We start from the raw sequence: 12623 nt of genomic DNA, 5'->3' as shown, positions 1-12623 counted from the left end.
AACGCACCGTAGCGAATTCCCTGTACAGTCCAAAGTAATAACAATAAAAAGGAACCCGGCGGGCACATATTACTAACGCCGTTAGAGGCGTGTATCATTCATGTGTATGGAGTGAATAACTCTCAGTAAATTTTTTATTGTGTTTGGAATTGACCGTTGCTTCGTGTTGGTGCGGGGAGGGGAAGAGATGCAGCGCAAAAAGCCCTTCCTTTTTTTTTTAGTGGAAGATAAACAAAACACCCACCAAAATGATGGAAGCCACTATGGGCAGACCGATAAAGCACTTTACTTTAAGAGCTCCCCGCTGAAATAGAAATGACAGGTGCTAGCGAAAGGAAGAAGAAGAAAGGAATGCGGTGGAAAAGCAAAACAAAGATGCATGGCTAGAAGCGGCCGTCTACCTACAGCTGCCGTATGGGTTCCAGGTGAAACAGCCATTGCGGAAATAGTTTGCCGCATCGCCATGCCTCTTAGAGTGGGCTGGGAGGGGGTGTGCGCAGCGGCGGCGGGCTTGGTGGTCTTGCGCAGGCGTCACGTCGTCTTGCTCCTCCCCTTTTACTTCGGGACGGTGTTGAGACTCCTCGTCCCTGAGGAACTTCCCGCGCGCTTGTCGCAACATCCTCCGGCGGCGCTCCTTCGCGAATTTAGGAATAACCCCAAAAAAGTACGGCAGACCATCATGCATCGTGCACCAGATGTGAAAACGTCCTTCTTGAACAATGCGACCCTCGACATCCCGGAGCCATCCCTTGTCGCTGTGCCTAAACGTGGCCGCCGCAAGAAGCTTCTTCACCCAGCAAAGCAGCACCGTCTCGAGGCTCACGTCCGGCTGCAGCAGCCGCCTCCATCGATGGCGCACATGATCATGCACAAGAAGATCGCCGTCGTAAAAAACTTCGGCCGATGCCTCGTCTTCTTCTTCAGGAGTATCTTTTCTTCTCATCAGCGCGGAAGGGGACGTTGCGTTTTGCCAGGGGTTAACGACAATGAATACCAGCTGCATCGAGCCGTCGCGTGTGTCGTCAGCCTCCTTCTCTGTCTGGTGCAAGACGACATCGTGAATGCGCTGTGGAACGCACAATTCGCCCGTTGTTGGATGAACACCAATGCGTCCGCCGTAGTCGTACAGGGCGGCGTTAATTACATTTTGCTTCCACACATGCTGACCCCACGGCTGTGGGGCAAAGCTGTCGGTGCAGGGGCACAAGAGTTGGCACACGGCCCGAAGAGCCCTCTCCTGCATCCGGAGCAGCAACCGACTCCCGCGGACGCTCACCCGAACACCCGCCGGGAACGTCGCCATCGACACCAGTTGCCGTATTTCGGCGACAAAATGAAGGAGCGAGGCGTGCGACGCGAGTCCCAGGTGCCACACTGGCCGTGCGACAAGATCCTCCATCCCCGCCATTCTGGAATGCAGCGCGTAGTAGCCCAAACCCTCAAGTAATCCGCGACCAAAGGCTTTTTCGGAGACGGCGGCCTCACAAAAGTGACAGGCGCAGAGCACGGGTGGGCGCCGCGACAGGGGAAGGCTCTCGATGTATGCGTCTTCCTCCCCCTCTGCCACCGGCGTTGCGTCATACCCGCGCAACCATGATGTGCCGCGGCACATCGCAGGAAGCAGCGAGTTACACCCAACAACACGGATTGGCGTTGGCGGCACAATGTAACCGTCACTTCGCCGAGACGCAAGAAAGAGCATGCCGTCGTTTTCCATTAGGTGCAAAATGCCATCGCACGGAATAGCACACTTTCTTGGGGCCTTCCTCATCGCCTCGTCGGAGTCCACGACGGCCACCACAGCCGTTGGAAGCGCCCTTAAAAAACGACGCGGTGGCGGCACCTGCTCCGCCAGACGAACCTTGGCCTCTTCCTCCTCATTGCCCTCGCATTGACTTTGACGATAATGACAAATCACCGCTCTGGCCTTGCGCCATGCGAGCTCCGTCCGATAAAGTTCCTGCATTTCCGCGTTGGTGTCGGTAAGGGCAGGGACGGTCCCTTCGGTCACCAACAGTCTATACAAATCCTCCGTCGTCACCTGGCTTTCGCCATCACGGCATGCATTTCCCGTCATGGCAAAGTTTTCTTTCGCATTCCTCCCCTCACGCGAGACGAAAAAGTTTGCCGCTTCGTCTGTGGGTAGCAGAAACTCCATCATGTCTCGTTGATACGGCGCGGACGGGTCAGGCTCCAGCTCTTCTTCGCACAGCTCATCCCAGGCATCACTGGCCTGCAGGTTGCACACGCCCCCCCGCCTCATGCCACCTGCACGCCAGTGGCGCTCATGGGATGGACCCTCGTTCAGCGCAAACCCGTACTTCATCGACTGCGAGCCGCGACAATCGCACAGCTGTCGGAACGCCAAACAGTCCGCCGACGGAAAGAAGTGCGGCGTGAGCGGAAGTCGTGCCATCTGCAGCGTCGTACCACTGCGGGTAAAAACGAGGGCCACTGGGCTCTCGTGGAACTCACGGCTCGGAACAGCCCCCATCACGCCCGTCAGTGTCTGCTCTTCGTTATAGTGCGCGCGTCTCGTTGCTTGGGATGCACACTTTTAAACCCCCGGTAACACACACACACGCACACAACTCTTCACTCGTGCTTTTTTTCTCTCTCGCTGTCAACACGCACACTCACAACTCTTCAGTTACCACACACCCACGAAGACAATCGGCCCCAGCCACGATAACCACTCAGCTGCCGGATTATCACGAGAATAACTTCCTGCAGAGTTTTTGCGGAAACGTCCCCCCTCCCCCTTTTTTAAAAATTTCTTTTTGATATTTTCCACCGTCGCCCAACTCTTCCAGTTGCTCCTTTATTTTTATTTTATCTATTTTAGGTTTTCTTCTGCAGGGTTTACTCCTGCCAAGTCCCGGCCTTAGTGTGACTTATGCGGCTTTGCTGCGCCAAACAAAGTGAGGCAGTGTGAGAGAAAGAGGGAGGGTAGGCACGTTGACAGGCGCCAAGGAGCAAATCGGCGTCAGAAAAATGCCCTCGCCGCCACCGCCAGCCGGTGGCGTACGAGCACCAGCGTCAAACCAGCACACAGAGGCAGAATCGTCACGGCATTGCCCGCAGAAGCAGCGAGAGGAGGGAATAAACAGAAACGTACATATGTCGTGGGGGAGAAAGAGCGAAGAAAAGCGAGAGAGGAAGGCGATCGTGGGGCAGAATGGAGTTACACACACATATACACACGCACACGTAAGCATACACGTACGGCCCTATCTGCCGTGGCGCATCATTGACATCTCCACTGGTCCCGATTCCTCTGGCCAATACCCGTTACACATTACGGGGCGGGGGCTGCACGCACGGCGCACGCCCTGCATCCCCCTCCTCCTCCGCTTCTCCCCCACACGGGGACGTCATGCGTACAGCCGCGAAACATCCGGCAAAGACTAAACAGTATCACTTGCACTCACGGCATGCGCGTCGTCTTTCACCTAGTATGCGAAGAGAGAAAAAGAGGGAGTTCCAGCCTTGACGAGAGGGCGGTTCAACACGCTGACGGAGCTCATTACGGCCCGCAGGGAAGGCAAAAACAAACAAAAACGCAAGGCAACACAGTCAGCGGAAAACAAATTCAGAGTAACTCACAATAAAACATGTAGAGAAGCTTCGATGTGGAATGTGAGTAAGACAAAGAATGTGTACAAACGAAGGACGAGATAATATATATATCTCTTTTTTTTTTATTACATCCGAAGTGTGTCTTTCTCCTCCATTCCCATCCAAAGCGTAGTACGTGTGTCCCGTCACCCAAGACCCGTGTAGCCATATAACTAATGAAACCAGTAGTCGGTATGCATTCATTCCTTCCGCATCTTTGCTTCTCCCGCGCTACTTCTCTCAGCACCGCCGAGAAGATGCGGGGCAAGCGGCCCACAGCCACCGGTGCCCCGGACCTCGACACTGTCTGCAGGAAACAAAGCAGCAGACAAACAGCGAGGATTTTTTTAAAAAAGGCAAGGGACCCCCACAACCCACACACACATACAGGCCTCTTCTAGTCAGTGTCACTGTCGCTGATGTCAGGCGCGGCTTCTTTGGCGCCCCGGCGTCCCGCTGACAGACGCCAGAGGCAAAACGCAATGGTCATCGCGTAGATGCTTAGCGTGATGAACAGAAACGCGGCATATGTAAACGAGAGCATGATGTGGACGCTTTTTTTCTTATCAGTTCTCAACCGCTAAACTCCTTCCCTTTTCTGTGTCAGCCAGAAATAGAGCAACAAAGGCAACACAAAAAAAAGGAGGAATACGAATAAAAACACACAGAGAACAAAATAAAACAAGCGAGGGGGTAAAAACCAAGAAGCATGCACCCTCCTCCTCCTCCTCATTTTTATCAGCGCCACAAGGCAGACTCAGAGGGAGTAAAATGAAAAAGTAAAAGGGTGGTAAAAGGGTGAAATACGGTCGGCACTTCATCTTAACGTTTGCCGCCGACTCTTACCTCCACCACTTTTTTCCCCCCCTGCTGTATGCCTCACCGGCGTTGCCGAACTTATACAAGACGTCATTTACACATGCACGCAGGCATCGGAACTCGTCCTGCCGCTTCTGTGCTATATATATATATATATTAGTACAGATGAACAAAGAGGTAGTACAAAGAATAATACTCATGCTATTAATAGTAAAGACAAAAAAAAACACGGAGAAGGGGGATCTTTATGAAGCCGTGAGAAGAAAACTGGCGCGCGCGGGGGCTGGGGGGACAAAGCGGTGCCTCTGCCTCTGCCCACCAACACCCACCGGTGCCCCGGACCTCGCGCCGCCCTCGTCTTGCTCAGCGAAATGCTTCACCGCCACCCCCTCCTCTCCCCTCAACAGAGGCCCACAGTATACGCGCAGGAGATATATAAACAGAAGAATGACAAAGAGAAAAACAAACAAGCGCACGAATGTTTGTCCTCTTATACAGTCTGGAAGGAGTAGGGAGAAAAGTTGCGGATATACGTACGCATTTGCGTACCGAGTTAGATGCAGATTGTCAGAGAAGAAGAGCGAGAGAAGTATGGAAAAAGCTCCTAGGCAGCAAGGGTTTTGCTTTTCCCGCCTCCCCCCGCTGCTCTCCTCCTCTCATTCAGACTCCTTGTCTTCCCCGCTGGAGTGATCAGAAAAAGGGTTTTCTTCCTGATCACTATTTATTCCAGCGAGGGATCTTTTCGCGGCTTCCTGCTCGGCCACACGGAACCGCAAACGCACAGCCAGGTAAAGGAGCATGTATAAAACAATCACAGCGAGAGCCATCAGCAGGAACCCAACATACCACGCACGCTGAAAGAAGGGAACCGGGGCTTTCTTCGCCGGCTGCCGCACGTAATGTATTGTGCCTGGCGGGTAAATAATGGGGCCAGTGCTGAAGGGTCTTCCTGGAGGACGCGTCTGCCACGGAAACTGCGCCGCGTCACACACGAGCGGGCACACAATGCCCACCTGCAGAAGCAGTGCGGTGAGAGTAAACAAGAGCGCGGTGAGCGGCATGGACGCTAAGCGGGGAAACCGAGGCGGCAGCAAGTCTCTAAACCGATGCGCAAAAGCTGCTCTTCCTCCAAACTCTTTTTTGGAGCAGTTTTTGCGCCTACAGGACTTTTCCTGCGGTGCTGCTGATTGTGCAAAGAACAAAAGGGAGGCGCGAGAACCAGCGAAGCGAATCAAGACGAACGCACGCACACGCACATACGTCAAATGAAAACAACGGAATAGTGACGATTCGTCGCCAGTTGCTCTCTATCGCACCGAACAGAGAGCGAAAGTAAAAAAGCAACAACAACAATAACAACAACAACAAAAAAGGTGTATTGAACTCCCTAAAAAAAAAGAATATCATCTCTCGCCAGTTAGACCCCTTGCCCCTTCCGACGCCATCAAAAGCCCAGGCCGAGGAGCCAATGATGCAGAATCAGCCGACCGTCCATCCCCACGTTGTAGACGTAGACGCTGTGACTCCGCACAAATATCTTCTTCGTTGGGAATATCTTTAGCAGCTCTTCCTCAAATCGGAAGATGTCGCCTTCCACCTGTTGAATGCGCAAGAAGAAGGCCGGCATGAGATTGCGTTCGTTCATCGAATAAACCTTCCCGGGCAAGAAGCCGTTGCTGTTGCGATGGACGAAAAAGGGAATTGTGTCAAGTGGGTCTGCCGGACCAAGTGGCGCGTTGTAACCCACAGCAGATTCCCTGCCAATTACGCCTACGTTTTGATACTGCTGCTCTGAAGACGACGACGACGACGATGATGAGGGTGGCGGACACAGCTTGGAAAAGGCATGAAGTTTGTACCTTAACGGGAGCTTCAATAACTCATCGTAGACATCGCTACGCAAGGCCCGGTTCCACTTGCTGTAGTGCATGCCCGGCACTGGCTGCACAGCGGCCACGCTCGCCTCCGGGGGCATTGCCCCAGCGGCAATGCTCTTGGCTATGTCAGTGGGTGGCAAAACGTTGATGTATTTCCCGGTAGAAGGCCGCGCGTCGTGGCCAAGTGCCGCGATGGAGGCAGTGCCGCCGAGCCACATGCCCCGCAGGAAGGAGCGCTGCAGCATAGACAGGTGTTGCACTAAGAATAAAACAACCGCCTCGCTATGTTTTTTCTTCTTCTTGTCTCTTCCTTCTTTCTTCCCACCCCTCTCCCTCGTCGTGTGCTCGCCGCCCCGTTCCTCACCCCACTTTTACAATGGCCGCAGAATGTATATGTTTATATATACATGTGAGAGAAAAAGAGAGAAGAGAAGAGAAGAGAGAGAGAGAGAGGAGGGGACAAAACACAGTAAAGATACATCGAGCCAAGTCATAAAAATTGCGAGCGAGCATTTAAAGTGCAGCAAGAGCCGAAATAAGCATGGGTCGGGTGCCGTGCTAAAGGAGGAGAATTACCACATACCCCTACTTTTTTTTTCTTCATTCTTCCTCGTTCCATCTCGTCAGCTCATTTCGTCCAGTGTTTTCTCCTCTTAGAAGGGACCACAAACAACATGGCAGGCTATCAAGTTTCATCAATAACATGTAGGCCCGCGCGTGCGTGCGTATGTGTTCCCAGCGATTCTGCCTCTATTTTTTTTCATTTTCTTTTTTCTTCTTCCCCACCCTCACTTCTCCGTGAGTGGCGGCGGTGGAGGGCTCTTCATCCCTTCCTTTTTTTTCTTTTTCATTTTATATAGTTTGTTAACAATCACACGAAATCGTTCCCCGTCAACGGCGCCTTAGAGAGTCATTGCCTGCAGCCGTGCCTTCGAACGTTTGCCCACCTGGGCGCTGTACGTCGCGGAACCAACGGCCTGCACAGTACGCGTGGCCGTGCACCAATTGCACCGGAGCTCCATGCGTCGACCCTCCTTCGTGAGTGTCGTGTCGATTCTGTGGCACGAGTTGCACTTCACGAACTCGTCAAGATACTTGTAGAGGATGTTGTCAAACGCCGTTGACTTCTGAATCTCGTACTTGAGAATAAGGGCATCGTTGCTGTCCAGGTTGCCACCTACAGAAAGCTCCTTCTCAATGTAGTCCTTGACATCCTGGACGGGGCGGTTGAAGGCCTGGCAGATGCGTCCAAAGTTGGTGATAATAACCTTCTTCTTTCCAATCTTCTCAAGCTTTGGCTCAGGGAGTTTATTGCGCTCCGACATGGCACTGCTCTCCTTGTTGCGGTTGAGCGCTACAAAGAGGCGCCGCAGCATGACGCTGTAGTTATACCCACAGCCCTCCTCCGTGGCCTTGTTGCCACCGCTGCTGCTACCCACCTTTGAGGTAACGTCTAGGAAGCGCTCCACCTGTGGAACCTTCTGCCGCTTCTGCCGCAGCTGCTCGTGCTCCAACATGCGCTTCTCCACCTCCTGACGTGTCACGCGCTTCAGCAGTGCATGCAAATCCTCTGAGGTGTAGTTGTCGTATGCAATCTCAAAAATATCCTCCACAGTCCCAGCGACGTGCGTTGCAGCCGACGCATCTCCCATTGCCAGTGTCGTTGCTGCCGCCGCTGATGGTGGAGCGGGGCCAGCAGGTGCTACAGGGCCCATTGTGACAGGATCCTTGTGCGTCAAGAGTGTCGCTTCCGGGGCAGCTACGACTGCCATTGGCGCCTTCGGACGAGAAATCAACTTCTTCGGCTGTTTGACTTCCTCCTGCTTGGCTTCCTCCTGCTTGACGTCATCCTGCTTAGCCTCCACTTGCGGCACCGGTTTACTTTTGTCGCCGGCGGCGGCGCCGCGGTCATGTCGCTTGATCCTCGAGACCGGCTTGACCTGCTCCTCCATCCCTCACTCTTTCTTCACTGGTTGGCTTCTTTGCCAGGAAAACGGGTACAGCGAGAGAAAGAAGAGAAAAAAAAGGCAAAATAACAAAAAAGTACCGAAATAATGGAGCTTCATGAGCACACTGAGGTGTGGATGCAATCAAATCACTCACTCTTGCAGCACGTAGAAACATTTGCCCGTACGAGGTCAAGCAACACCCTTTCCTCTCTCTCTCTCTCTTTTTCTTTTCTGCCCCCTTGCGAGGCGGCCAGGCGCCCGCGGACGCCGCCACCCACTGGGGCAATTGCGCGATACTCCATTTTTACTGACGGGGGCGAGTTTTATGAGCATCTCCCTCACGCAGCATGGGCCGATCGGCGCATCCGACAGTTGACATCTCGAACTGCCTTGCTTACCGCAGACATAGTTTGGGGAACAGGTGCTTGTTGGCCAGCCCTTGTTGTTTCCCCTCTGCCGACTGGCAACTGCGCAGGCAGTGACAGCAAAAAAAAAAAAGAAACGGAAAAAAGACTAAAGCTGGAAATCGCCTCCATTCTGGAAGTCCTCACCGGGGCAAGGAGGGTTCCTGTAGGCACAAGTGCGGGAGTTGCGCCCCTGCCAGTCTGGCTGGCAAAAACCCTGGCGCCCGCCAGTGCGCGAACAGATGCGAGTATACCGTACGCCTGCAGTAGCTGCAGGTGCCCCGTTGCAATTGGAAAATGAGGGGTCCGCCGGCTCATTCGTGGTGTTTGCCACAACTGTGGGTCTGGTGCTGTTCAATGCTGCGGCCCGCGGGCTGGCGCGTCGCTGCGTGCCCAAACATTCCATCACCCCGAACATCAGAGGCGGGAAACACCAGCTTTCCGCACGACCCGACCGGGGGGTCGGGCTGACGCTTATGAAAGGCAGTCAGGTGCTCCGGGGGACACGCGCATCCCCATCCGTCTGTCACCCCCGCAGCCGTGAGTTTGCAGGCCCCCACCGCACAAGGGCCTTCATTGTGCACAGGCGCGTCTCTTCATCAGCGAACTTTGCTCGGCAGAGTTATAGGCGGGGAGGCGTAAATGCGCTTCACCCCCACCCCACCTTTTCATTTTTTTATTTCGCCTGCTCTCGGGCAGCGAAGCAAAACCGTTAAACTCCGCGGCGGGGAAGACAAAGAGGGGGAGGGGGAGGGCAGTTTGATACACACACTGAAAAACAATGAAGAGGCACACACGGCGGGGAAGTAGAAATGAGAACAGCGGCAAGGTCAGGGACAAAAATGCAATCAGCATGACCATCGCCGAGGGAGAGAGAGAGAGCAACCGAAGGAGAAGAAAGAAAGAAAAAACAACAACAACAAGAACAAAGAGTGTTTGGAGAGGGGTGAAACCATCGTAAATATATGTATACATATATATATATATATATGTGTTTGACGGACGAAACAGGAGAATAGGGAAAACAATAATATTAAAAAAGTGGGGTGGGGAGGAGAAAAGGAAAGAAAAGAAGGGACCAAACAACGGCAACGACAATAGACGACGGCAGCTGAGAATACCGAAAAGGGTGGGAAAGAAGAATATATATATATATATATTAAACATGGTAGGAAAGCGACGCCACCTTTCACTGTGGCACGGGCATCCCCCACATCTCCATCCTTTATCATTCTCATCGCCATTCTGTACATTTTATTGCTTGTTTGCTTGAGGTTCGTTTCCACCTCCGACAGCATTACACACTCGCCGCCTTTTTGCATCACGGCATGGGCGTGTTTGTATATATGTGTGTGAAGGAAATGTAGGGAGGAAGAAGAAAAAAAGAAAAAAAGAAAAAAAAAAGGACCGACATGGTCATTAGTAGTTCCCGCAACACAATGGCAGACAAAATTTTCCTTTCTCCTGCTTTCTCCTTGATGTCACCATCGTGAAAGTCAGGCGTCTCACGGGTCGAACTGACGCTTGTGGGGCGGAGCAAAGTCTACTGTCTAATGTATTGTCAGCGTTGCAAATATATGATTGCTTACCATCCCGTCCCCTTTTGATAATATCCTAATTTTCATCCTACATCCTACCATGTGAAGGACGCCATACTAAACCTCTCACTATCAGAATCCTCGGCCGGTACCATTGAATATATGCTGCCTGTCGTGCTGTTGCCGGAGTGCGAATTTGTGAAAGGTCTCAGTGGTATGAAATCTCGCGTGGTGCATACGGAGTCGCTTCGAAGGTCACTGCGCAAGGAAGGGTCTCTTGGGAGCCTTGGCTCCTGGCTCTTCGCGGCACGCCGCGCCTCTCCACCGTCGTCAGAGCTGTTACCCCGTCCACTGGGAGCAGCGTCGTTGGCGCCAGAAGATACCCAATCCCGACTCGTCCGGGTCGAGCGGCGGGACATCGCCCTGGCGCCTGCGGGATCCACCCCCGGGGGATGGTTGCTTGGGGTGGAGAGGACGGATTTGAATGCGGCGGCGTCGTACCTTCTCCGACCAGAGGGGCTAAAGAAGAGCATGTTGCTCGACGCCAACGAGGGGTCCGGGTTCTGCTGCATCGCCGACGACCTCCGCGATGTGGAGGGCAGAGCACGCACAGAGGGCCTCGTCTCCATCCCATGCCCCAAGTTGTACGCAAGCAGCGAGGTTCGCGGCGGTTGTGGTAGAATGAAATTACCATCAATGTTTTTATTATCAACACAATTGCCAGTGAGAGTATGCGACGTACTTATACTACCAACAACACTACCACCACCGCCGCCACCACCATTACCATCACTCTTCTCCATGACTGGGAAGGCTAACGCCCTTCGCAGCAAAGACTTGGCCCACCGGGATCCCTTACGCTTTTTTTTCTGCGGGCGTTCCTCTGTGGAAATCAATTCACCGCGAAGCTCACTTCTACGTCGGCTCCAGATAGCACTCGACAATATACACAAGTTTGGGGTCTTCTCCTCCGAGGTGCCTGACATCCGGCTTCCTGACGCAACCCTTTCCGCCTCTTCGGTAGCGATTTCCTCCGTGACCTCATGCAAAGTCAGCGGTGTTCCTTGCCTCATTCCTGAGAGGCATGTGGGCGAGCCCCTTCCCGCAGTTAGGCCTTGCATTTGCGTTTCCGTTTTATTGATGTTGGCGGACCATGCAATGACTGCCTTTGACAGCGACGGCAGCGTCGTAGGGGACGGATCCCCCACCGAATCATCCTCGGTGTCCTTCATGGAGAGTTGCGGTGCCGTGGAGGAGGAAACCAATTGTTGTGAGGGGTCCTTCCCCCCCTGAGAGCGTTCCTTGTCTTCATGCAGCAGTACGCCGTAATCATGGGTCTGCCCACGAAGAATAGAGTTTTGCCGAGGGCAGGACAAAAGGGGCAGTGCGACACACACCGGGACATCCGGAGCAATCTCCACCGTGTCCGGCCGTGGGCGTTGGGGCGCATTTGGATGCACGGCCTCCGTCGGCGTCTCGATGTGCACGCCCATGCTCCATGGCGGCGAGAGTTCTGGGGTTGAGCCGAGGGTTTCCGCGCTCATCGTAAAGGGGTCTACCTGTGCTACTCCCTCACCGCGGCGCGCGGTGGAGCCGTAATGTCTAATAGCTTCAGCACGGTTAACTCCTCCCCGATTGTCGCCGCTGCAAGAAACCATGGCGAGATGTGGCCTTCCGCTACAGCATGGGCCACTCAGATGTCGTGGGAAAGCGGCACCGTGGGGTGGCGTTCTGGGTTCATTTACTTCTATCAGCTTGCCTTCAGCGGAACGACCATATCTCGCCGAATACGCTTGCCGGTAACGTTGCACGTCCGGTGGTCGTGCCCGCAAGGGTGCCTTAGGGTTGCAGTAAACTTCTTCCCCGTGCTCCTCTTTGCCTTCTCCCTGTTTCTCCCCAAGCGCCTGATTGAGGCCTACATTCACATACGGAGACCCCCGCACGGCCGTTTTGGCTCTACCGGCGAGGAGCCTCTTGCCCATGTTGCTTAACCTGGCGCCGTAGTGGGCGGAAGGCCGCACACCTCCTCTTGCACCGTCTGGACTCTCTGGACGCATGAAGCAATGGGACTCATCGCCTGTAGAATTCCACCCTCCACAGGAGTGGGCCGAGGAACTCGCCGATGACGCGGCTCCGCCACCTTCCCGCCCGTTCGCGAGGGCTTCGTGCTCGGTTGTTGTGCTCATGACGCACGCAGTGCAACTACCCCCAGGGCGGAGAAACGGCAAGTGTGAGGAGACGTGCAGCCCGGACAGTCCCACAGGGCTCCCCACACCCAAAAAAGAAGAACAACAGCCTATCAAGCTTCCTCAAAGTACCTATTCCCTACAGCTGTGGAGATGCTTTTCGTCCACGCAATACATAAAAGGAAAGAAAGCCAGCAACAAAAAAAAAAAAAGGAGATGGAGTTGAGTGTGA

The 12623-nt window shown here is 53.8% G+C and overlaps 6 protein-coding genes across 6 annotated transcripts, besides 13 other annotated features; all 6 read right to left on the bottom strand.

Annotated features, from left to right (window-relative positions):
• Positions 1 to 397: 397 nt before the first annotated feature.
• On the bottom strand, positions 398 to 2494 carry Tco025E_00320 (uncharacterized protein; the record flags this gene model as incomplete). The annotated part of the gene is made up of 1 exon (XM_029367264.1): positions 398 to 2494. The coding sequence occupies one exon, from the start codon at positions 2492 to 2494 to the stop codon at positions 398 to 400; it is 2097 nt and encodes a 698-aa protein (XP_029232664.1).
• A 77-nt stretch (positions 2495 to 2571) lies between these two features.
• Positions 2572 to 2590: a microsatellite.
• A 596-nt stretch (positions 2591 to 3186) lies between these two features.
• Positions 3187 to 3210: a microsatellite.
• A 1367-nt stretch (positions 3211 to 4577) lies between these two features.
• Positions 4578 to 4594: a microsatellite.
• A 499-nt stretch (positions 4595 to 5093) lies between these two features.
• Tco025E_00319 (uncharacterized protein) lies at positions 5094 to 5498 on the bottom strand (the record flags this gene model as incomplete). Its single annotated transcript, XM_029367263.1, has 1 exon — positions 5094 to 5498. One exon carries the CDS (start codon positions 5496 to 5498, stop codon positions 5094 to 5096), a length of 405 nt encoding a protein of 134 aa, XP_029232663.1.
• A 280-nt stretch (positions 5499 to 5778) lies between these two features.
• Positions 5779 to 5808: a microsatellite.
• Positions 5809 to 5881: 73 nt separating this feature from the next.
• Positions 5882 to 6559, bottom strand: Tco025E_00318 (uncharacterized protein; the record flags this gene model as incomplete). Its single annotated transcript, XM_029367262.1, has 1 exon — positions 5882 to 6559. One exon carries the CDS (start codon positions 6557 to 6559, stop codon positions 5882 to 5884), a length of 678 nt encoding a protein of 225 aa, XP_029232662.1.
• A 43-nt stretch (positions 6560 to 6602) lies between these two features.
• Positions 6603 to 6635: a sequence feature (GA-rich).
• A 90-nt stretch (positions 6636 to 6725) lies between these two features.
• Positions 6726 to 6770: a microsatellite.
• Positions 6771 to 7063: 293 nt separating this feature from the next.
• Positions 7064 to 7095: a sequence feature (A-rich).
• Positions 7096 to 7216: 121 nt separating this feature from the next.
• Tco025E_00317 (translation initiation factor) lies at positions 7217 to 8266 on the bottom strand (the record flags this gene model as incomplete). Its single annotated transcript, XM_029367261.1, has 1 exon — positions 7217 to 8266. One exon carries the CDS (start codon positions 8264 to 8266, stop codon positions 7217 to 7219), a length of 1050 nt encoding a protein of 349 aa, XP_029232661.1.
• Positions 8267 to 8469: 203 nt separating this feature from the next.
• Positions 8470 to 8491: a microsatellite.
• Positions 8492 to 8776: 285 nt separating this feature from the next.
• Positions 8777 to 9085, bottom strand: Tco025E_00316 (uncharacterized protein; the record flags this gene model as incomplete). Its single annotated transcript, XM_029367260.1, has 1 exon — positions 8777 to 9085. One exon carries the CDS (start codon positions 9083 to 9085, stop codon positions 8777 to 8779), a length of 309 nt encoding a protein of 102 aa, XP_029232660.1.
• A 451-nt stretch (positions 9086 to 9536) lies between these two features.
• Positions 9537 to 9573: a microsatellite.
• Positions 9574 to 9596: a microsatellite.
• A 29-nt stretch (positions 9597 to 9625) lies between these two features.
• Positions 9626 to 9658: a microsatellite.
• A 151-nt stretch (positions 9659 to 9809) lies between these two features.
• Positions 9810 to 9827: a microsatellite.
• A 212-nt stretch (positions 9828 to 10039) lies between these two features.
• Positions 10040 to 10071: a microsatellite.
• A 229-nt stretch (positions 10072 to 10300) lies between these two features.
• On the bottom strand, positions 10301 to 12391 carry Tco025E_00315 (uncharacterized protein; the record flags this gene model as incomplete). The annotated part of the gene is made up of 1 exon (XM_029367259.1): positions 10301 to 12391. The coding sequence occupies one exon, from the start codon at positions 12389 to 12391 to the stop codon at positions 10301 to 10303; it is 2091 nt and encodes a 696-aa protein (XP_029232659.1).
• Positions 12392 to 12623: the final 232 nt, after the last annotated feature.

The sequence above is a fragment of the Trypanosoma conorhini genome (genome assembly GCF_003719485.1).
Source record: "Trypanosoma conorhini strain 025E chromosome Unknown Tco_14.4_contig_00006, whole genome shotgun sequence".
In the NCBI taxonomy this organism is placed as follows: Eukaryota; Euglenozoa; class Kinetoplastea; order Trypanosomatida; family Trypanosomatidae; genus Trypanosoma; species Trypanosoma conorhini.
This window is presented reverse-complemented; position numbering and strand designations above follow the sequence as displayed.